Source organism: Chiloscyllium plagiosum, chromosome 17 (genome assembly GCF_004010195.1).
Source record: "Chiloscyllium plagiosum isolate BGI_BamShark_2017 chromosome 17, ASM401019v2, whole genome shotgun sequence".
Lineage (NCBI taxonomy): Eukaryota > Metazoa > Chordata > Chondrichthyes > Orectolobiformes > Hemiscylliidae > Chiloscyllium > Chiloscyllium plagiosum.
In genome coordinates this window covers 8,396,329-8,420,272 of record NC_057726.1, presented here as the reverse complement: position 1 = coordinate 8,420,272, position 23,944 = coordinate 8,396,329, and the positions used below count along the sequence as shown (strand labels likewise).

Here is a 23,944-nt window from a genome sequence, read left to right as displayed (position 1 = left end):
AGGGTGGTACATGTATGGAATGAGCTGCCAGAGGATGTGGTGAAGGTTGGTACAATTGCAACATTTAAGAGGCATTTGGATGGGTATGTGAATAGGAAGGGTTTGGAGGGATATGGGCCGGGTGCTGGCAGGTTGGTTCTAGATTGGGTTGGGATATCTGGTCGGCATGGACAGGTTGGACCGAAGGGTCTGTTTCCGTGCTGTACATCTCTATGACTCTAAATCAAGAGATGTGTGATCTTCTCCTTTCCATTTTATGGCCTCACCAAATCTCAGACAGCTAATTAAATCACTTTAGTTTTGGAATCACAATCGTAATATGGCAGAGAGAGCATTAACAATCCCATACACAGGAAGGAGATACTGATCAGAAAATCTGATTTTCGGATATTGGGTGAGAGAGCACTATTGGCCAAGACACTAGGAAGAATACCCCCAGTATTCTTTGAAATAGTCTTTTTTCCATCAGATTTAGAGGTCAAGTGAGACTGTAATTTAAACATGGGTTGCTGGAAAAGCGCAGCAGGTCAGTCAGCATCCAGGGAACAGGAGAATCGACGTTTTGGGCATAAGCTTATGCCCGAAACGTCGATTCTCCTGTTCCCTGGATGCTGCCTGACCTGCTGCGCTTTTCCAGCAACACATTTCCACCTCTGATCTCCAGCATCTGCAGACCTCACTTTCTCCTGTAATTTAAACATTTCAATATACCACCAACAAGGGCGTAGCCCATCAGTACCACACTGGGGCGCGTCAGCCTGGATTAGAGTAATCCAATCTCTGACCTTGGATACAAACCCACAACCTCCTGATACAGGTAAAATTGTTAGAGTGTTTTGCAGTAGGCTATGACTGACATCGGCTAAAACTACATCCAACAGCCCCCCTCCCCCCCAACAAAATGAGTTTCTCTTCAAGACATGATGTTCCATTTCAAATTAGGTTGAGAAGTTTACATAGCTCATCAAGTGTGTTGATAGTAATTGACAGTGACCTTAGAAGAGCCCCATGCATCACCAAATGGATAAATAAATGTTGGTTGTTACTCAAGTGCCTCTCGCTAAAGAGTGACAGATTGCTCGATACCTGCAGTTAGCATTTTTCAAATCTCCTTCAAAACTCAGCATGGTACAAGAATAATTTTGTTTTAAATTAGGTGAAACTTGGGTATTATCACTGGGAAGAAGAAAGGCAAACTCTTTGAGAGAGATACACGAAGCCATTTGCAGAGACAAAAAGGATTGTCAGCCCCTATTTATGACCATCTGAAGTGCTTCACTTGCCTGTTTACAGAGGAGACACTTGTCTGCTCTGAAAGGGATTTTTTCACATCTGTGTGCATTCTGCCGTACAACGAATGTCTTGGTTGAAGAGGTGAGGAAGGGGAGAGGGAAATGGCTGCCCATACACCAACCCCCTCACCTCCATCCAGGGTCCCAGTCAGTCCTTCCAGGTGAGACTCCAGGGGAGGCCTGCCTCTCCTCCAATCTAGTTTACCGGTGCTCCCAATGTGGCCTTCTCTCTGTCAGTGAGACCTGACATAGATTAGGTTTTGCAGAGCATCTTAATCGGGCCTGAAATGGCCTGACATCCCGGTCACTGTCCATTTCAATTCCCCCCTCCCACTCCCTCTCCGACATGACCATCCTCCGTCTCCTCCATTGCCAGAGTGAATCAGACCCCAAATTGAAGTAACAGTACATCATCTTCCCCTCAGGGAGCCTACAGCCCTGAGGACTGAACACTGAGTTCTCCGAGTTCAAATAACCTTCCCACCCATCCCCCAAAACCCTTCCCAGCCCCTCCCCCTCCCCTGCATGACTGACTGACCCTTCCTTCCAGCGACCAACCAGATTCATCCCTCCCATTGAGCGACCATGTTGCACCCACTACCTGTGGTTACCTATCACCATGCCACTACCCTCCCCATCCCACAACACCCCATCCCCCCACTTTATCTGTAGTTCCCTGACTTCCCCCAGTCCTAAAGAAGGGTTACACCTGAAATGTTGACTTCTCCCCCTCCTGATGCTGCCTGGCTTGCTGTGTTCTTCCAGCCTCCTGTTTGTCTACAATGCTGAGCTTTGCCACCTCACAGTGCCAAGGACCTGGATTCAATTCCAGCCTCAGGTGACTGTCTGTGTGGACTTGGCATATTTTCCCCATGTCTGTGGGTACGGGTATCCTCAGGGAGCTCCGACATCCTCTCACAATCCAAAGATGTGCAGGTTAGGGTGGATTGGCCATGCTGAATTGCCCCATAGTGCCCAGAGATGTGCAGGTTGGTGGATAGGCCATGGGAAATGTGAGATTATAGGGAGAGGGTGGGCTGCTCTTCAGCGAATCAATGCAGACTTGAGGAGCCAAAAAGCCTCTTTCCGCACTGTAGGGGTTCCATGTTATCAATGGAAAATATGTCGTAAAATATATTTTCCAAATCCTCATACTGTGTTAATTTCCCAAGGACCAATCAGCGGTTTCTGTTCGCACATGCATTTTTAATTCTGTTGTTTGGTTGCTAACTCTGGTTCGATTTATTAGGAGTTTGTATTAAATCATCTATTGGTTCCAACCATCTTACAACTTCACTGCCCATTGGTTACCCTAACATGTCCAACTCTAGCAGGGCCACACTTTGGCAATTGAAAGGTGGGCGGCACGGTGGCACAGTGGTTAGCACTGCTGCCTCACAGCGCCAGAGACCCGGGTTCAATTCCCGCCTCAGGTGACTGACTGTGTGGAGTTTGCACGTTCTCCCCGTGTCTGCGTGGGTTTCCTCCGGGTGTTCCCACAGTCCAAAGATGTGCCAGGCCAGGTGAATTGGCCATACTAAATTGCCCGTAGTGTTAGATAAGGGGTAAATGTAGGGGTATGGGTGGGTTTCGCTTCGGCAGGTCAGTGTGGACTTGTTGGGCCGAAGGGCCTGTTTCCACACTGTAATGTAATCTAATCTAAAAGGTAAGCCGTCACTTTGTTACATAATTGGATGATGCCTGACTATCAGGTTAAAATGTCTTTTCTTTCTCAAAGAAAAACAGAAATTGCTGGAGAAGCTCAACAAGTCTGGCCGCATCTGTGCAGAGAAAGCAGAGTTAACATTTCTAATCCAGTGACCTTTAAACAGTTCAGTTCTGAAGAAGGATTATTTGTGAGATAACTGCACAGAGGCTGGTCTCCTATCACCAAGTCTCCCTTTATTGACTTGTGGACAGTACACTGTCTGTGGCCAGCCAGCTCAGAGTCAGTCCCCTGAACTCAGGAGATTCCAATTCCCTTGTTTATACACATCATTTTCCCAGTCAACCTGTTCAGAGATGTTATTATGCACCTCTTAAGCAGGTGGGACTTAAAACCGGGTCCCTCTAGACCTGAGGTAGGGACACTACCACTGCACCACAAGAGGGTTGTTAAAAGTAGGGTTTGGCAGCAGTGGAATTCGAACCCACGGCCCTGAAGAGACTTGAGTCTTAATCCAGCGCCTTAGACTACTCGGCTATGTGAGAAAAGAAGTGTTGTTAGTAAACCTCTGGGATTTGAACCCGGATCCTTTATAACCAAAGGTGATGATGCTACCCCAGTCAAGGATCTTGTAGTCAATGAGATCCAGCTGGTTCCAATCACTACAACTGGATTCGAAACATAGAGAGAGCAGATTTTAATGTTTAATTTCTCCAGCAATTTCTGTTTTTGTTTCAGATCTTCAGCCTCCGCAGTTCTGTGTTTTATTTTAGGCTTTTCATTCTCATGTTTACAACTAATGAATCAAAATATCCAACAAAAATTACAAAAGTTTGACACTTTCATACAAAGTTCAACATGGACAAGAATAATTTACGTTCATATAATGTCTTTAAATGTGCCAAGTGTGAAAGGAGAATAGAAACACAATAAGGGGTCTCAGTGCCCTGGGTTGTGTAACTGAAGTTGACAAGGCTCCATTTCTATTTAGCATTTAGTAACATCTGCTGGATGTTTATGTATGGCTGTGTACATGTATTTGTGAACACACACACACGTGTGAACACATGAATGTGCATGAATATATGTGATCAAGTGTGTGTGTGTGTGTGCGCATGCTTGTGCTCTGTGTGCATATTAGTGCAAATAAGATAGGGTGAATACTCAAGGGGATTTTCCCAGGATGGGGGAGTCCAAAACTCGACAGCATAGGTTTAAGGTGAGAGGGGAAAGGTTTCAAAGGGACCTAAGGGACAACTTCACATGCAGAGGGTGGTGCATGTATGGAATGAGCTGCCAGAGGAAGTGATGGAGGCTGGTACAATTACAACATTTAAAAGGCATCTGGATGGGTATATGAATAGGAAGGGTTTAGAGGGACATGAGCTGGTGAATGGGATGAGATTAATGGGGGGGGGGGAGGTGTTGAGACTGTCATAAATCTCCTTCTGGAATGTGGCTTTACAAAAGGAAGTCTGGAGATGCCGTAGTTTGTGTCAAGGTTCATCCCAAGCAGCTCCGTGACACGGACTCTGTGCTCTACGGTCTGTTCCCCTGGGGACACACCGAGACAAACATCGACTGTGACTGGAGAAACATCAACTCAGTGAAAGATGCTGTTTGATCTGCCCGATACTTGCTGGTGTTCCAGAGCAAGGGGTTGATCCTGACCGAGTTTTGCAGACTGGCACATTCCAAGGTGTTAGGCTACACGCTGAGGGTCGCACTAAAGCCCAGGGCAGCTGCCGCCAAGGCACAGTGGGGAAAGATCACCATCTGAGATCTTCCTGCTGAAGGAAAAGGGAGGTCTGTTCAGTTATTGGACCCTCCTGGAGTCTCAAATATATGTAAATATTAATATTGTATGTGGAAGAGAGGTCTTTGATTTTGTGTGTAATCAAACTCCAACATTTTGTGTGTTTATTTGATATGCAACTGTGCAGAACTGAACTGCTTTTGTGTCAAGGTTTTCGTACAAAGGGTTTTTTTAAATAAATAAAGTATACTTTTGAATTTAAAAAAATTCTGGGAGTGGAAGGGAGCAGGGAGGTACTTCTGAGGGTTATAAGGCTCTGGTCAGACCACACTTCGAGTATTTGGAACAATTTTGTGCCCCATACCTCAGGAAAGACGCATTGGCCCTGGAACCTTCCCAAAAAGGTTCACAAGAATGATCCCGGGAATGAAAGGCTGAATATATGAGGAACATTTGAGTACTCTGGAATTATACTCAATGGACTTCAGAAGGTTGAGGAGGGATATGACTGAAACTTACAGTATTCTGAAGACCCTGGACAGAGTGGAATTAGAATAATATTGGTAGGAGAGATCAGAATCTGAGGGCGCAGCCTCAGAGTAATTACACATGTGACAAAATGTCAAACTTGGAATACTCCAAAACATTGAGTGAATAGGTTGTTAGAATTAAAATTGTGGAAGAAAGGGTTCATAAAAGACTTACGAGGATGTTACCATGGTTGGAGGATTTGAGCTATAGGGAGAAGCTGAACAGGCTGGGGCTGTTTTCCCTGGAGCGTCGGAGGCTGAGGGGGTGACCTTATAAAGATTTACAAAATTATGAGGGGCATGGATAGGGTAAATAGGCAAAGTCTTTTCCCTGGGGTCGAGGAATCCAGAACGAGAGGGCATAGTTTTAGGGTGCGAGGGGAAAGATATATTAAGAGACCTAAGGGGCAACTTTTTCACACAGAGGGTAGTATGTGTATGGAATGAGCTGCCAGAGGATGTGGTGGAGGCTGGTACAATTGCAACATTTAAGAGGCATTTGGATCGTTATATGAATAGGAAGGGTTTGGAGGGATATGGGCCAGGTGCTGGCAGGTGGGACTAGATTGGGTTGGGATATCTGGTCGGCATGGACAGGTTGGACCTGCTGTACATCTCTATGACTCTAAGACCTTTTCGAACAGAGATAAGGAGAAACCTCTTTAGCCAGACTCTGGCTACACAGAAGTTTGTGGAGACCAGATCACTGAATATATTTAAAACACATATAGATAAGTTCTTGATTGCCAAGGGGATCAAAGGTTGCAGGAAGAAAGTGGAAATGTAGGATTGAGAAACCTTTCAGCCATGATTGAATGGTGAGCAGATTCTATGGACCAAATCGCCTAATTTCTGCTCCTATGTCTTGAGGACTTATGGAATTTGCAGTCAGCATGGGTGTGAAGGGTAGTGTGGAAGAACCTGCTGTTAAGGAATGGTTAACCCCAAACATTATATCACTGTGGTATTTCCAGCCATCCTTCCTCCTCAAACCAAAAGGAAAGTGAGAGGCACAGAGGACTCAGAGGACCAGGACAGGGAGTTTGGCAGAGCTCCAGCAGCTAAATGCCATTCCAAATGGAATTCTGTCAACAGACACATCGATTTCGATCCCATCTATCACCCTCTGAGAAAAAGAACAGGAAATAGGATCACCAGCTCAAGGAAACCTAAATACATAAACAGAAAGCCAGCTTCACCGGAGGCTCACTGATGATGTTACCGAGTATGGTGACGAAATGTCTGAAAACAAACCTTCCAACTCAGCGCGCAAACCTACATCCAGAACCTCAACCTGAGCTACAAATCTTCTCAAAACTCGCTAACACCTGTGTGTGTGTGCAAGAAGTGCAGCCAGGCTGCAGCTTCTGGATGCCTGAGTTTTGGAGTTGAAGTGACATCTGGGAACACTGTGGAGCACTTGTGAAGCAGAGAGTATCGTGGATAGCACGTATAGAGAGATGGTGACACCACAGACAAGGACTCCACAGGCAGGAAGGCAATGAATGACCACATGGCAAAGCAGGAGGGCTAAGCAGGCAGTGCAGAAATCTCCTGCAGCTATTCCCCTGCAAAACAGATTTATCATTTTGGATATTGTTGAGGGGAATGACCTCTCCGGGGATAACAGCAGCAGCCAAATTCATGGCACCATGATTGACTCTGCTGTAGAGGGACAGAGAAGTAGGTGTAGAAGTGCTATAGTTGTAGGAGATTCAATTGTAAGGGGAATAGATAGGCGTTTCTGTGGCTGCAAACGAGAGTCCAAGATGGTGTGTTGCCTCACTGCTGCCAGGGTTCTGGATGTCACAGAGTGGTTGCAAGACGCTCTGGATGGGGAGGGCGAACAGCCAATGGTTGTGGTATGCATTGGTACTAACAATATAGGTTAAAAAAAAAGGACAAGGTCCCAAAAGCAGAATGTAGAGAACTAGGCAGAAAGTTGAAATGTAGGACCACAAAGGTAGATATAGAACATAGGTCAGTACAGCACAGTACAGGCCTTTCAGCCCACGATGTTGTGCCAAGCATTTATCTTAATCTAAGATCAACGTAACCTACACACCCCTCAATTTACTGCGCTTGTCCAGCAGTCGCTTAAATGTCCTGAATGCTTCTGACTCGACGACCACCACTGGCAGTGCATTTCACGCACCCACCATTCTGTATAAAGAACCTAACTCTGACATCTCCCCGATACCTTCGTTGAATTACCTTAAAATTATGACCCCTTGTTACAGCTATTTCTGCCTTGGGGAACAGTCTCTGGCTATCTACTATTCCCTTTATTGAACAGTGGAACAACATTCACCTCCCTCCAATCAGCAGGTACTACTCCTGTGGAGAGTGAAGATGCAAAGATCATCACCAGAGGTGCAGCAATCTTATTTCTCACTTCCTATAGTGACCTTGGATATATCTGGTCCGGCCCTGGGGACTTATCTATCTTGATGCTTTGCAGAATTTCCAGCACATCCACTTCCTTAATATCAATCTGTTCAAGCCTATACCTGGTCCATGGTGTTCTCACTATCAATAAGGTCCCTCTCTCTCATGAATACTGAAGCAAAAAAACACATTTAGGGCCTTCCCTAGCTCTTCTGACTCCAGGCACAAGTTCCCTACACTATCCCTAATTGGCCCTACCCTCTCTCTGATCTTCTCTAATTCCTCCTGTAAGTGTAGAACACCTTTGGGTTTTCCCTAATCCTTCCCGCCAAGGCTTTTTTGTGCACCTCCTAGCTCTCCTCAGTCCATTTTTGAATTCTTTCCTAGCTACCCTGTAATCCTCAAAAGCTGTGCCAGAGCCTTGCTTCCTCAACCTGAAGTAAGCTTAATTTCTCCTTTTGACAAGAAGCTCCTCTGCTCTTGTCATCCAAGCTCCTTCACCTTACCATTCCCTGCCTCTCTCAGTGGGACAAAGTTATCCAACACTCGCAACAAGTGGTCCTTAAACAGTCTCCGCATTTCTGTTGTGCCTTTCCAATAGAACAATTGTTTCCAATTTATACTCCACAGCTCCTGCCTAATAGCAGTATAATTTCCCCTCCTACAATTAAATACCTTCTCATGTTGTCTGCTCCTATCCCTCTCCATGGCTATGGTAAAGGTGAGGCAGTTGTGATCACTGTCACCGAAATGCTCTCACACCGAGAGATCTGACACCTGGCCTGGCTCGTTGCCTAGCTAGGCCTAGAAGGGAATGTTGAGTTTTGAAGCCAGAATATTGAAGGAGGCAAGAAAACAAATTGCTGGAGCATTGACAGACATTTTTGTATCTTCTTTAGCCAGAGGTGAGGTCCCAGAGGGCTGGAGAATACCAATGTTGTCCCATTGTTTATGAAGAGTAACAGGCCTGTGGGCCTCGCGTCGGTGGCAGGGATATTATTGGAAAAGATTCTCAGGGACATTGTAAGCAAATGGACTTATTAGCAATAGACAGCGTGGTTTTGTGGGGGGGAAGACCGTGCCTCACTAACTTGGTCGGGTTTTTTGTGGAGGTGACAAAGATGATTGATGAGGGAAAAGTGGTGGATGTTGTCTACATGGACTTCAGTAAAGCCTTTGATAAGGTCCCTCATGGCAGACTGGGACAAAAGATGAAGTTATGTGGTATCAGGGTGAGTTGCCAAGATGGGTATATGAATAGGAAGGGTTTAGAAGAATATGGGCTGGGTGCTGGCAGGTGGGACTAGGTTGGGTTGGGATATCTGGTCGGATGAACGGGTTGGACCGAAGGGTCTTCTTCCATGCTGTACATCTCTATGACTCCATCTGGCTTAGTCATAGGACTCAGAGGGTAGCGGTGGAAGGATGCTTTTCAGAATGCAGGGCTGTGACTGGTAGTGTTCCACAGGGAGCAGTGCTGGGACCTCTGCTGTTTGTGATCTACATAAATGATTTGGAGGAAAACGTAACTGGTCTAATTAGTAAGTTTGCGATCAATACAAAAATTGGAGGAGTTGCAGATACAGCAGGATATATATAGAACAGTTGAAGGCATGGACAGAGAAATGGTAGACGGAGTTTAATCTGGACAAATGTGAGGTGATGTATTTTGGAAGGTCAGGTGGAAATTATACAGTGAATAGCAGAATCCTTAGGAATATTTATGTGCAGAGAGATCTGGGTGTGCAGGTCCACAGATCACTGAAGGTGGCAGCGCAGGGAGATAAGGGAGTAAAAAAGGCCTATGGCATGTTTGTCTTCATTGGAAGGGGCATTGAGTATAAGAATTGTCAAGTTATGCTGCAGGTTTAGTTCAGCCACATATGGAATATTGCATACAGTTCTGGTCATCACCCTACCAGAAGGATGTGGATGCTTTGGAGAGGGTACAGAAAGCAGGATGTTGCCTGGTATGAGGGATTTTAGCTAAGACGAAAGGTTGGTTAGACTGGGTTCATTTTCACTGGAACACAGAAGGTTGAGGGGCGACCTGATAGAAGTTTATAAGATTGTGAATGGCATGGATAGAGTGGAAATTATGAAGCTTTTTCCCAGGGGAAGGAGTCAATTACCAGGGGACACCAGTTCAAGGTGCGAAGCGAGGGGGAGGTTGAAAAGCGTTGAGTAAGGCAAATTATAGAATGTGTAGACAGATTTTGGAAAGATGTAAAAACAACAGGTGTTATGGTGGGTGATTTTAACTTCCCATATACTGACTGGGACTCACTAAACTCCAGCGTCTTGGATGCGGCGGAATTTGTAAGGAGCATTCAGGAGGGTTTCTTGACACAGTATGTCAACAGTCCAACCAGGTAAGGGTTTATATGGGACCTGGTTTTGGGAAATGAGCCCGGCCAGGTGAGTGAATTTTCATTTGGGAAGAATTTTGGGAGTAGTGACCATAATACCATGAGTTTTGAAATAACTTATGGATTGGAATAAGAGCAGTCCTCAGGTAAAGGTGTTAAACTGGGGGAAGGCAAACTACAATAACATTAAAAAAGAGACCTAAGGGGCAACATTTTCACGCAAAGGGTGGTACGTTTATGGAATGAGCTGCCAGAGGATGTGGTGGAGGCTGGTACAATTACAACATTTAAGAGGCATTTGGATGGGTATATGAATAGGAAGGGTTTGGAGGGATATGGGCCAGGTGCTGGCACGTGGGACTAGATTGGATTGGGATATCTGGTCAGCGTGGACAGGTTGAACCAAAGGGTCTGTTTCCATGCTGTACATCTCTATGACTCTACGACTCTATTGGGCTGTTGCTGGAGAGAGTTGATTGGAGGCAGCTATTAGAGGGTAAATCTGCTTTGGACGTGTGGGGATATTTCAAACTGCAATTGATAAGAGTACAGGAGTTTCACATGAAGGGTGGTGAGTACCAGGCGAGTACCTGGTGAGTACCTGGTGAGTACCTGGAACACACTTCCAGAGGAGGTGGTGGAAGCAAATACAACAGCAGCATTCAAGAAGCACCTGGATGAATACGTGAATAGGAAGGGAATAGAGCGATACAGATCCTGTAAGTGAAGACAGTTTTCGAATGGAAGGGCAAAATGTGTCAGTGCAGGCTTGGAGAGCTGAAGGGCCTGTTCCTGTGGCTGTATAGTTTGCATGCATGCATGTGTGCGGCTGTGTGTGTGTGTGTGCGTGGCTATGTGTGTGTGTGCGCGTGTGTGTGTGAGAAAATCTTTGTGTACACATGTACATCATCAAAGACCCAAGCTCTCCTACAACCTCTTCCGTCAGGCAGAAGATACAGAAGCCTGAACACACAGGTTCAAGAACAGCTTCTTCCCTGCCATTATTAGACTGATGAATGGACTCTCTAACTTCAAAAAAATGCTGATCTTGGTAATGTTGATCTTGCCTAGCGCATACCCTGTGTGATGTAATTTGTGTGCCATGGTCTAGTTTCCATCACCCTATGATCTGTCTGTCCTTGCTTACTGTGATCTGCAACAACACTTTTCACTGTACTGAAGTACACGTGACAATAAATAAAATCAATCAATCAACATGATGCTGTGTGCAATAGTGTATGCATCTGCCTATCTGTCTGTGCATAGTCCTAAGTTTTTGCCATTCAGTAGAGATATTTGCTCACGATTTCACTGTGGTAAAACTGCTGCTTGGATTCATTCAGAAATGACAGCCATTTCGACAGGGTGAGGAGACAGGTTGGTCAGCACTGAGGAATCATAAGCCACCAAGGTACAAGCTCCTCCAGCACAGGATGGCAGCTGAGAGACACTGACAGAGAACATCGATAAGAATTTACTTTTCATTCCTTTACTCCATTATGAAGTGGACTTCTTATTACCACTGCTTGAATAACACTTGGATGAACATTGTTTGATCTGTCTCAGCCCATCTTGAAATGGGTTTAAATAGGTTTTAAAGTTTGATTTGCTATCTCAACATAAATTCTAAAATTTGAGCGTTGCTGTGCTGTAATTTACACGGCTTGATCAGACTGTCAGGATGATATAGGGTTCTACACTGTGCTGTTATGTGAAGCTATTTGCTTTGCCACGGACAGATCAATTGAATAAATAGATAAATCAAACACTCCTAGGTGAGGTGTAGCACAGGTTATATAAAGGGCACATCTCTCTATATTAAAACAAAGAGGGACTTGCATTTCTGTATCAGCATTTGCACATTGACATCAGTTGTTTGTATGACAGAATCCAACCACAGATGAGCATTGCTGACGGTGACTGGAATTATAGCCTTCAACATAACCAAAATAACATGACATGGATTGGAATCCAATACCGACAAGAATAAGTGTCTTTGCATGGACAATAACAGTGTAATTGCTGCTATTATGCCTCACTCCTTAAGTTTCAACTTAGTAAATAAGCTCTTTAAACAGCTCAGTATTGGCTTCAGCTTGTCATGATGGAGCCACATGTAAACTCTTTTGTCTTTGTCCCATCATCAACCAAATTTGTTACCATTGCCTGAGCATCTTGTCCCACCATTAGTTTCCTCCCACTGATACTCATGAAATGAAGCAGGTTAGGTAGCTGGGACTTCTAATGCAAGTTCTTATCTACTGGAGATATTTGATTCAACATAATGAAAGTGCTGGGAAAGTGCTCAAGATCTTGAAGTGCTCTGAATACAGGAGAACAACATGAGATAAGATAAGGACATACAAGTTAGGGACAGGAGCAGTGCATTCACCTTTCCAATTCTATCTGACTGTGGTCTTAACTTCACTTTCCTGAATACCATTGCAGCGACCAAACACACTGTCTCTCTCTTACTCGCGCACACACACTCTCTCTCACAAGCTCACTGTCTCACACACGCACAATTGCTCACACACACGCTCACTCACACACACACTTAGTCACTCACTCACTCCCCTCATTTTGGATATATTTGACTCCCTGTTTTCAAATTGCACTCTATAGATATAGATGTCCCCATGAGGGAAAATATCTTAACAGCATCTATTCTGCCGAACCCACTCAGCATCTTATATGTTTTCATTAAATCATCTCCCATTCTTCTCAACTCTGAAACTACGAACCGAACCTGCTCAGATTTTCTAATTAATACAACCCTTCCATCCTTGCAATCAGCTCAGTGAAACTTTTTCTGAACTGTCTACAATGAAAGGATATTATTTCTTAGGTAAGGAAACCAAAGCACACAGTACTCTAGTGTGCTCTCTCTCCATGGATGCTGCCTGACCCATTGTGACCTTCAGCATTTGATGTTTTCAGAACTGATTCCAGCATCTGCAGTAATTTGCTCCTGCAGTACCCTAGCTGGGTCTCACCAATGTCCTTTACAGTTGTAACAATATTTCTATCTCTTTTATACTTCATTCTCCTTGCAATAAAGGTCAACATTCGATTTGCCTTCCTAAATACTTGCTGTACTTGAATTCTAACTTTTTTTGGTGATTCACTTGCGAACTCTGGAAGGGTCGACATCAGAGAATGGTCTGGCGAGGAATGAAGTTATCCGATTAATTGTGGGCAGTGTGTATTGGCAATATTTTCGCATAAAAGCAAATGACAATTAAACCTCGGCTATGAACTTCAACCTTCTGTGTTTCAGCTGAGAGAGCTGTCATCTGGCAAGGTCCTGAGGGGGAGGTAGCTTCAAGAAAAACCATTGGTACATCTTTAGGAACCTACAAACATATGGAGCTAGAGTCGGCCACTCAGCCACTGTGGAGTGTTCCACCATTCAATGAGCCTGTGCCTGATCTGGCTGCTTCCCACTGCCACCTTGCCACTTCCTGCCCGACTCCCAGCTGGATTCACTGTGATAAACTCTAGGCAGTGTATACAGGATTTTAAGGAAGACAGACAGTCTCTATTGACAGCGCTGCTTGTCTGCTGTTCCATTTTTATTTTCTTTTTTCATTCGTGGGACGTGGACATCACTGACTGGACCAGCCTTCATTGCCCCGTCTCTATTTGCCCTTGAGAAGGGGTTGGTGAGCTGCCTTCTTGAACTGCTTTAGGCCATCTCAAGCTCGGCCATTTTTAGGGATATGGGATAAGGGGTGGACATTGTGGGCAGGAATACCTGTCCATTGTGGGCCATTAAAGATCTGTTTTTGGGGTTTCCCGCTATCTGATGGTGTGGGAAGGGGCGTGAAGTTTTAGCACTCAAGGTGGGAATGCAGTGCCCCCACCCTGATGCCTGGCTGTAGTCAGCATTAACTGCAAACTGCCTCTCAGATGGGTTCTTGGTACAGACCAACCCTCTCCCAGCAAACCAGTCCAAGCTTGCAGCCTCTTCAGCTTCAACAGACCCATGTCAGTTGGCAAATGTAACTCTCTAGCTAATTCTGGGAATGGTGTCAATGCAGGATTGTTTCTTAGTTGGACCCTGGGTTCAGAAGCTGGCAGGAATGTCCTGCTCACACCTCAAAGAGGAAACCTCAGCCCTTTGTGTGACTGCGTACAGATCCATCAGAATAACACCAGGATTTGAAAGGATAAATTATGAGGACATGTGTCTCAAACTAGCCTTTGTTCCCTCAGTTGTAGAGGAGCAAGGATGATTTATTTACAAGAAACTGATCGAAGGAGCCCTTAACGTCACTGGAAATATTTCTTTTTTGTTTCTTTTATTCATTCATGGGACGTGGGCGTCCCTGGCTGGGCCAGCTTTTATTGCCAGCCCCTGGTTGCCCTTGAGAAGGTGATGACAAGCTGCCTTCTTGAACCACTGCAGTCCATGTGGGTAAATACCCCATGTCTTACAGGTTCGTTCCGATCCTCCATTTGGTTCTTGTTCTCTGCTGGATTTATTTTGTCCCCTCAGCCTGAGGCAACAAGGGAGATCATTCAGAGCAGGTGAAATGAAAAGAAACGCTGCCAATAATTTTACAGCAAGTGGAATTTAATGCAGGGACCTATGGAAATAGGCATGTGACTCAGGAGCCATGAACTCAAGTCCTGTGTATTTGCGAAAGCTGCCTGACTGTTGAAAATTTTGTTTACTCATATCCTTTTGGGAAGAGAACTTGGTCTAGTCTACATTTGGTTCCATCTACACAATATGTAGTTGTCTCGCTCACTTCAATGAAGGAAGGGAATTAATACATTTCACCCCCAAACCTCTTTGCAAAGAACATGTGGATGGTAGATTAGCAGATAGTGTCTAGTATCTTCCACTGTTCAATAACCTGCTCATTCTTCATATCAAGATTCACAGACTTTTAAAAAAGTTATCATTTATGGAATTTGGGCATCATAGGAAGGTCAGCATTTACCATCCATCCCTGACTTTAAGAAAGTGATAGTGGTACTTCTTTGGATAACGGTTTCAGAAGAGAGTAAATTTTCAGAGTCTGGTGTGGTACGTAGGACACACTGCGTAAAATGATGGAGTTGCTTCTTTGAAGAACCTTTGTGATCTAATGTGACATCTACCCAAATCTGATAGTTTCATAGTCACCATCACTGATACTAGCATTTTATCCCAGATTTTATTGAAATGAATTCAAATTCAGCAGATGCTGAGGTGAGTTTTGAACTCATATCTCCATATGCTCTAGCCCAGACTTCCAGATTATGAGTTCAATAACATAACAACAGTGTTCCCATATCCTGCCGAAAAGCAATTCCCAACCCCAAATTACCCCATTCCAATGTAATCATAGAATTTTTAAAAAAGGACGGTAAATGATGGAAATCTGAAACAAAAAACAGAAAATGCTGTAAAATCTCAGCAGGTCTGGCAGCATCATTCTGAAGAAGGGTCACTGGACCTGAAATGTTGACTCTGCTTTCTCTGCACAGATGCTGCCAGATCTATTGAGTTCCTACCACAGTTTCTGAATGGTTATAGTCACAGAATTATTACAGAGCAGAAGAAGGCCATTTGGCCCATTCTGTCTGTACTGGCTGTGATCAGAGACTGTCAATTCCCTGCTTTATTACTGTACCCTGGCAAATTATTTCTTTCCAAGTAATCATCCAATGGTTGTCTTGAATGCCTCAATTGGACCTGCATCCACCATACTTCCCAGCAGTGCATTGCTTACCCTAACTACCCATTGAATGAGAAAGATTTCTCTCATATCACTCACAATGAAAATACCTGATAAGTTAACTGACTCCAGGAAGAAGGCAAATTGAATAAATTGCTAATGACAACTGTCCACATTTGCACAGGGTAAGGGAGGCTGACCAGGACTTGGTGGAGTTTGCTCCAAAGATTAAAGATCTACAAGGAATAAAGAAAGTTGGGAGCAGCAATGAATGAAAACAAAGCTTCCATACCTGACAGGGCTGACGATAATATCAGGGTCACGAGCCATTATTTGTCCAATGACAGAACCCACGTTCACACTCTCCCTCACTTCCAGGAAATAGGCAGGCGATGAGAACACTGGCGGCTCATCGGCATCCTCTACTGTGATCTTCACTGCTGCTGTATCTTTGAAGGGTCCCTTGCTGATGAAGCGAGGATCAATATGCGCATTACCGGCCTCGACTTTCAAGGTATAGGATTTCTTGGTCTCGAAGTCCAGGGGCTGTGTAAGTGACAGAGATGAATGACTCTCACTAATGATTTCAAACAGCAGGAGAAGAAATGAAGCTAATGCTGATAGATGGAAGGGATGCAGGATTAGTAGATCTATAGGCAAGTTCACCAGAGCTGTTAGAGTTTATGAGCATTAGTCCTCTACAATAATCACCACTGAATGTTTATTTAAACATATTTTGTTCAGATTGGGGAATTACTTGCAGTGCTGTTAATTCATTCCAGCATTAAAAAACACAAGGACTTTTTTTCACTTATCGAGACAAACGCATTAAAATTTTAACAGTAATTACACAGATAGCAGGCCAGTCTATTTCTTCATTACTAAAGATGTTCACAAGATGAAACTCCTCTCAACCAAAGCAGCTCTTCTGAGGCTGCTCTTACCCTGCTACATGGTCAAGATAAGACAGGGCTCGAGTCTGCTGGTGCTGGTGCTGGCGAGGGAATTGGCAACATTACTGCAGTGGCAAAAGTGAGGACTGCAGATGTTGGAGATCAGAGTCTAGATTAGAGTGGTGCGGAGAAGCACAGCAGGTCAGGCAGCATCCGTGGAACAGGAAAATTGACGTTTCAGGCAAAAGCCCTTCATCAGGAATCTTTACTGCAGTGTTTTTTTAATTAGATTCCCCACAGCATGGAAATAGGCCCTTCAGCCCAACAAGTCCACACCGACCCTCCGAAGAGTAACCCACCCAGACCCATTTCCCTCTGACTAATACAGCTAACACTACGGGCAATTTAGCATGGCCAATTCACCTAACCTGCACATTTTTTGACTGTGGAAGGAAACCGGAGTACCCGGAGGAAACTCACGCAGACACGGGGAGAATGTGCAAACTCCACACAGATAGGCACCCAAGGTTGGAATCAAACCTGGGACACTGGTGCCGTGAGGCAGCAGTGCTAACCATTGAGCCACCGTGCCACTGTTTGCTCTAAGTGTTGCAGGTTTCCTGGTTGACTAACTATTTCCCCAATGGGCAAAGCAATCCCTCACCTCTGCATTGCAAGCTGAAGAATGGGTAACATTTCATAATGGCTTTGCTTGGGGATTTTTACTAAGTGACAATGTTATAGAGCTGTATTGCCATCAGTAAAGTTGTGGTTGCAGGGTTTCAAAAAGGTAAAGTTACCATAGTGCCATAGAGAGGCTTAGCCAGAGGGTCACCACACCTCAAGTGAGCAGAGCAGATAAGAAGGAGAATTTAGTTGTCGTAACCTCAGCCAGTGTGGGAACTGAACCCATGCTGTTGGGTTCACACTGCAATGCACACCAGCTATCTAAGCAACTGAGCTTAGGGTTTTAAAATTGTGTACAGGTAGTTCTTCTATAACGCGATGGTTACATTCATATGCAACCCCGCATTACAGAAGAATTGCACTTTAGCAACAGCACTTAAAGTGCCGGCGATGTAATTGTGTTACAGCCAACACATGTTTTACAAGTTCACACTTTAGAAACAGTGTCCCCATTCCGTCAATCACATTACAGAGAATTTGCGTTATAACAGAACGACCTGCAGATGAATTCCTGATGTTAGCAGTGGTATCACTGTAATGTCAGTATTCATGTGTTAGTGTTCTACTCAGAAAGCGTGCTGTGTACTACTCAGCGTGCTCCCCAGCCTTACCATCATGTCGTGAGTAACAAGAAACATAGTTCAACAGTTACTAAGAAATCTCACCTGAAAATCTATTAAGATCTAAGGAACCCACATGAAAGCACAATGAATAGCTCCAGTCAGGGCCATAAAATCATCAGATGTAAGAGAAGAAAGAGACCATTCAGCTCATCAATCTGCTCTAGCATACACGAAGGGAACCAAGAGTTTGAAAGGAAAGGCAGGAGAGAGGAGTTCAGGGTTATCAGATCAGACATTAGTGGCAGTGCAAACTCAATTAAAAATCTGATTTAAAATCTGTATATTTCAGCCTTCATTATACTTAACAACCCAGCTTCTGCAGCCCTCTCTGGTAAAGAATTCCACAGATTCACTCCCTTCTAAGAAGAAATTCCTCCCTATAAGACTCTCTTACAATGGCAAAAGCACCTCCCAACATCTTCCCTATCAACCCCCTAAGAATCTTGCATAAGGTCACCACTTATTTGTCTAAACTCCAACGGGTACAGGTGAACATTCTCAACCTGTCATAACAGAATGAGGGATTGGTTAGAAAGGAGTTAAGTGAGGTCAGCAGGGCCCAGTCTTGTGGTGGTAAGATGGATGAGCGTGGTATGATATAGTGCTGTTATTCAAATGCAGATAAGAACAGAGCTTAATAGGAACTGGAATAAGCTTCACGGTTCACAGGTCTGCTTCGCTTTTCAAGAAGCTCATTAATGATTTTCTGCATCAATTTCACTTCCCTGTCTCAGCCCCATATCCTTGATTCTTTTGGTGGCCAAAAAAATCTATCTCAGTTTTCACTGCACTCAATGACCAGTTATCCACACATCCCTAGAGCAGAGAATTCCAAAGATTCACAACTTTCTGAATGAAGCCATTTTTCATTATCTCAGTCCGAAATTATTATCCCCATTATTCTGAGTCTAATATCCCCTGGTTCGAGACTTCAATGGGGACTCTTCACCCCAGCATCTATTTTTTTCATTGGAGAAAAGGAGGAGAAGAGGGGACCTAATTGAGGTATACAAGATAATGAGAGGCATAGATAGAGTCGATAGCCAGAGACTATTTCCCAGGGCAGAAATGACTAACACGAGGGGTCATAGTTTTAAGCTGTTTGGAGGAAAGTATCAAAGGGATGTCAGAGGCGGGTTCTTTACACAGAGAGCTGTAAGAGCATGGAATGCGTTGCCAGCAGCAGTTGTGGAGGCAGGGTCATTGGGGACATTTAAGAGATTCCTGGACATGCATATGGTCACAGAAATTTGAGGGTGCATACATGAGGATCAGTGGTCGGCACAACATCGTGGGCTGAAGGGCCTGTTCTGTGCTGTACTGTTCTATGTTCTATTCTGTTCATAAAATCATTTACAAGTTCATGTCTCGTGTTTCTGAACTTCAGAGAATGTCAGCTCAATCTAGTCAGTGTTATTTGAGTCCTTTTGGGTGGGAAGAGCTGGAATTATGGTTGGCAAGGAACTGACATGATAGCCTATCATTATTTCTAACAATGACCTCTCTCTCTATTACTATCACCGCATTGCGTGGCAATTGATTGAAAGAGTTGTAAGACCACTTTGTTGAAAAATACAAGTGGAGCAAATTTTAACTGGAGGTTTGATGGTGGGATGAACGCAGTCTAATAGCAATCGCTGTGAAGACTGAACCAGCTTAAATCTGAATCTCATTTCGACAAGGCTGTCAAGTTCCAGATACCAAATGATTCCTCATGTCAAGTGACCCTTCGAGACCTCTCTGAAACTTCAAAGCATTATTAATGCCTGGAGAAACTTCTCTTAAGGCAAATGCATTCCCCTGTAATTTTTAAAGATTGTTATTTATTAGTTACAAAAGTTTTGAAAATAACTATTAAAAACATTTTTCTTTGGTGGCAAGGGATCATGTGATGAAATTTCCAGCAATATACATTCGACAAATTCTCCCAGAAGAAAGCTAGAGGGATTTTATTTTAGATGTGGAGGAGCTTTCTTGATCCTTTAATAGCCCCCAACATTAAGTATGTCCTATATTCTTTTTCTGAAAGACGTCCAAAAGTCCCTTCAAGGACCCTGTTAAGGCCTCTCAATCCTTAGTGAAAATGGCTACAGTGCATTGACCAATATGTGTTTCTGAAATGGAATTGTATTCTGCAGACTTCTGACAGGACTAAATTGCATCCTGCAAGTCACCTTTGACCTGAAAGAGGGCAAACGTTCAGTCGCATGCCCCAAGATAGCTATCCAAGCTGATGGCACTGAATAGTCTTGTGAATGAGGCAATGAGAGATCCCAGTACTGTTTTCAAATCACGTTTACGCAAGGCAGAATGAGCTTGAACCAGCTCTTACACTTTGTCCGACACTGAGCGGATCACACAGGGGCAGTGATGTGATGGAAATGGCTGCACATCAACAGAAATATGGTCTACAGGGCACTGACTGAAAGAGTTCAGGAGATTAGATCGTGTGAGAGAACAGGATTGACAAACAGGCACAGCTGGAAGCAAGTTACTGCTGTGCTAATGACAGGATAACTACTAGTGTTAATCCAACTTCCTTACACTGTCAGATTCAGCTATCTTTCCAAGCTGTCTCTTCCTGTTGATTACTTTGGTAGTTGAAGCTAAAACATTCAAAACAGGCTAGTAGGAAAAATAAATACCAAGTATCTCAAATATTCCAGTTTTTTTTAACTAAGGATTCTGATATTGCAGCTCCCATTTTATATAAAATAATCTCAAACTAAGATTTCTAGTTGTCAAAAGGTTCAAATGTAAAGAAGTCTCTCTCTCTCTCTAAAAGGATCCAAATGATGAACTTGTATCTTTAGGGAGGGTCCTTATGGGAAGATTGTCTTTTCATAACTTTTTTTAGTTTGCTTTACCTTTACCAGAGTTCTACAAAATGTAAACGCGTGATCAACTGAATTCTGATGGTTGTGCAGCTTTGTTGGGATCTCACTAAAGTTAAACATGCAGTGGGGCATCCAAACCTAAGAAACAATTCATTTTATTAATACTGATGAGGTCATGACTATGATTAATGCTCAAAGCGTTTCCCTAAAGTTTGATGTTCTCAATAGATTCTTATAAGAAAAAAGACTCTGGAAGGATGTTTGACTGTTGCAGCACTTCGTGAACCCAAAATACCATGTGCAATTTGAGAGATTAAAAATGTATAGTTGTCAGAAATAGAGATAATATGGGGTTTGTCAGAAATAGTTGCAACAGTCATGCTTTTTCAACCAATACAATCTTGAAATAGCTCTGAATTTTAATGGTAGGAACATTACAATTGGTTGCAGAAATTTTGAGCTCAGAAAGGTAATGGAAGGAATGATTTACAGATACCAATGTTGGACTAGGGTGTATAAAGTTAAAAACCACACATCACCAGGTTATAGTCCAACAGGTTTATTTGGAAGCAAGAGCTTTCGGAGCACTGCTCCTTCATCAGGTGGTTGTGGAGAATAAGATTGTAAGACACAGAATTTATCGCAAAAGTTTACAATGTGATGCAACTGAAATTATTTATTGAAAAAGACCTGGGTTGTTGGTTAAGTCTGAAAGTGCAGATGCTGGAGATCAGAGCTTAATAATGTGTTGCTGGAAAAGTGCAGCAGATCAGGCAGCATCAAAGGAACAGGAGAATCGACGATTCTCCTGTTCCTTTGATGCTGTCTGACCTGCTGCGCTTTTCCAGCAACACATTTTTAAGATTGTTGGTTAAATCTGTCATGTTTTGGAATGATTCGGAGATGCCGGTGTTGGACTGGGGTGTACAAAGTTAAAAATCAAACAACACCAGGGTTATAGTCCAACAGGTTTAATTGGAAGCACATTGTCTAGCTATCAACACATTGTCTAGCTATCACCATTGTTAACAGCTAACCCGAGAATGCAACTTTAAAGAAAGGGTTTTGTGATTTACACATGAAAGAAGTGAAACTATCACTGTATTCTAACAGATGAAAGGCTTAACAGACAATCAATTCTTCAATGTATAATTTCAATTACATCACACTGCAAATTTTTGCTATAAATTCTGTGTGTTACGATCGAGCCCTCCACAATCACCTGATGAAGGAGCGTCGCTCTGAAAGCTAGTGTGCTTCCAATTAAACCTGTTGGACTATAACCTGGTGTTGTGTGATTTTTGACTATGTTTTGGAATTTCTGTGTTGACTTCAGTTCTTTCATATGTAAATTGCAAAACTTTTTTAAAAGTTACATTCTTAAGTGAACTTTAACAATAGGTGCTATGTCATCTCAGATAATGCATTGAAGGTGTGAGATGCCCTGTGTGAGGCTGTCTGTGCTCCAATGTTCAGACTGATTTTATTTCTAAAAAAGGGGAGTTACATAATCTTACATAGAATCACGTTCGACTTTGTAAATCCTTTTTTTTAGAAACAGAATCAGTCTGAACATTAGGGCACATTTAGCCTCACACAGGGCACCTCACACCTTCAATGCATTATCTGAGATGACATGGCACCTATTGTTAAAGTTCACTTGAGAATGTAACTTTAAAAAATAGTTCTAGGATATACATATGAAAGAACTGAAACCAACATGGTCATTCAAAAAGATGAGAGACTTAACCAACAACCCAGGTCTTTTTCAATATATAATTTCAGTTGCACACTGTAAACCTTTGCTATAAATTCTGTACCTTACGATCTAATACACCACAACCAGCTAATGAAGGAGCAGAGCTCCGAAAGCTAGTGCTGCCAAATGAACCTGTTGGACTATAACCTGGTGTTGTGTGATTTTTAACTAATGGAAGGAAGAAGTAGTCAACAAAACTTCCTCTTCTGATTATTGTCCAAACAAATCCTTATTTCACTGTGAATTCCTCCATGGTAAATAGGCTTCTACCATTCCTTATCTCCGCTCTCTAATTCCTTATCTTGACCCTCTAATTCCATACCTTACCACTCTAATTCCTTAAGTCAGTTCTCTAATTCATTATTTTGGCTCTCTAGTTCCATATCTATACACACGAATTCCTTACCTCGAGCGTCTAATTCCTTAGCTCAGCTCTCTAATTACTTACCACAACTCTCTAATTCCTTAGCTCGGCTCTCTAATTACTTATCACAACTCTCTAATTACTTCCCTCAACTCCGATTATTTATCTTGTCTCTCTATTTCCTTATCCAAGTTCTTTCATTCCTTACCTTGTCTCTTTATTTCTGTAGAGGAGAAAGTGAGGTCTGCAGATGCTGGAGATCAGAGCTGAAAATGTGTTGCTGGAGCAGAGCAGCAGGTCAGGCAGCATCCAGGGAACAGGAGAATCGACGTTTCGGGCATAAGCCCTTCTTCAGGAATGAGGAAAGTGTGTCCAGCAGGCTAAGATAAAAGGTAGGGAGAAGGGACTTGTGGGAGGGGCGTTGGAAATGCGATAGGTGGAAAGAGGTCAAGGGTGATAGGTCAGAGTGGGGTGGGGGCGGAGAAGTCAGGAAGAAGATTGCAGGTTAGGAAGGCGGTGCTGAGTTCGAGGGATTTGACTGAGACAAGGTGGGGAAATGAGGAAACTGGTGTAATCTGAGTTCATCCCTTGTGGTTGGAGGGTTCCTAGGCGGAAGATGAGGCTGTCTTCCTCCAACCGTCGTGTTGTTGTGATCTGGTGATGGAGGAGTCCAAAGACCTGCATATCCTTGGTGGAGTGGGAGGGGGAGTTGAAGTGTTGAGCCACAGGGTGGTTGGGTTGGTTGGTCCGGGTGTCCCAGAGGTGTTCTCTGAAATGCTCCGCAAGTAGGCGGCCTGTCTCCCCAATATAGAGGAGGCCACATCGGGTGCAGAGGATGCAATAGATGATGTGTGTGGAGGTGCAGGTGAATCTGTGGCGGATATGGAACTTTCCTTTGGGGCCTTGGAGGGAGGTAAGGGGGGAGGTGTGGGCGCAAGTCTTACACCTCCTGCGGTTGCAGGGGAAGGTGCCGGGAGTGGAGGATGGGTTGGTGGGGGGTGTGGATCTGACGAGGGAGCCAGATCCACACCCCCCTCGTCAGATCCATACCCCCCACCAACCCAACCTCCACTACTGGCACCTTCCCCTCCAACCGCAGGAGGTGCAA

The 23,944-nt window shown here is 43.8% G+C and overlaps 1 protein-coding gene across 1 annotated transcript in view; it reads right to left on the bottom strand.

Annotated features, from left to right (window-relative positions):
• The window catches only part of LOC122558714 (cadherin-8-like), a 309,702-nt gene that overhangs the window by 61,969 nt on the left and 223,789 nt on the right, over positions 1-23,944 (bottom strand). Inside the window, exons 7-8 of the mRNA XM_043707506.1 lie at positions 15,966-16,219; positions 14,442-14,503 (exon numbers count right to left, since the gene is read on the bottom strand). Coding sequence (XP_043563441.1) covers positions 14,442-14,503; positions 15,966-16,219 — 316 coding nt within the window. The remainder of the gene's footprint in view (positions 1-14,441; positions 14,504-15,965; positions 16,220-23,944) is intronic.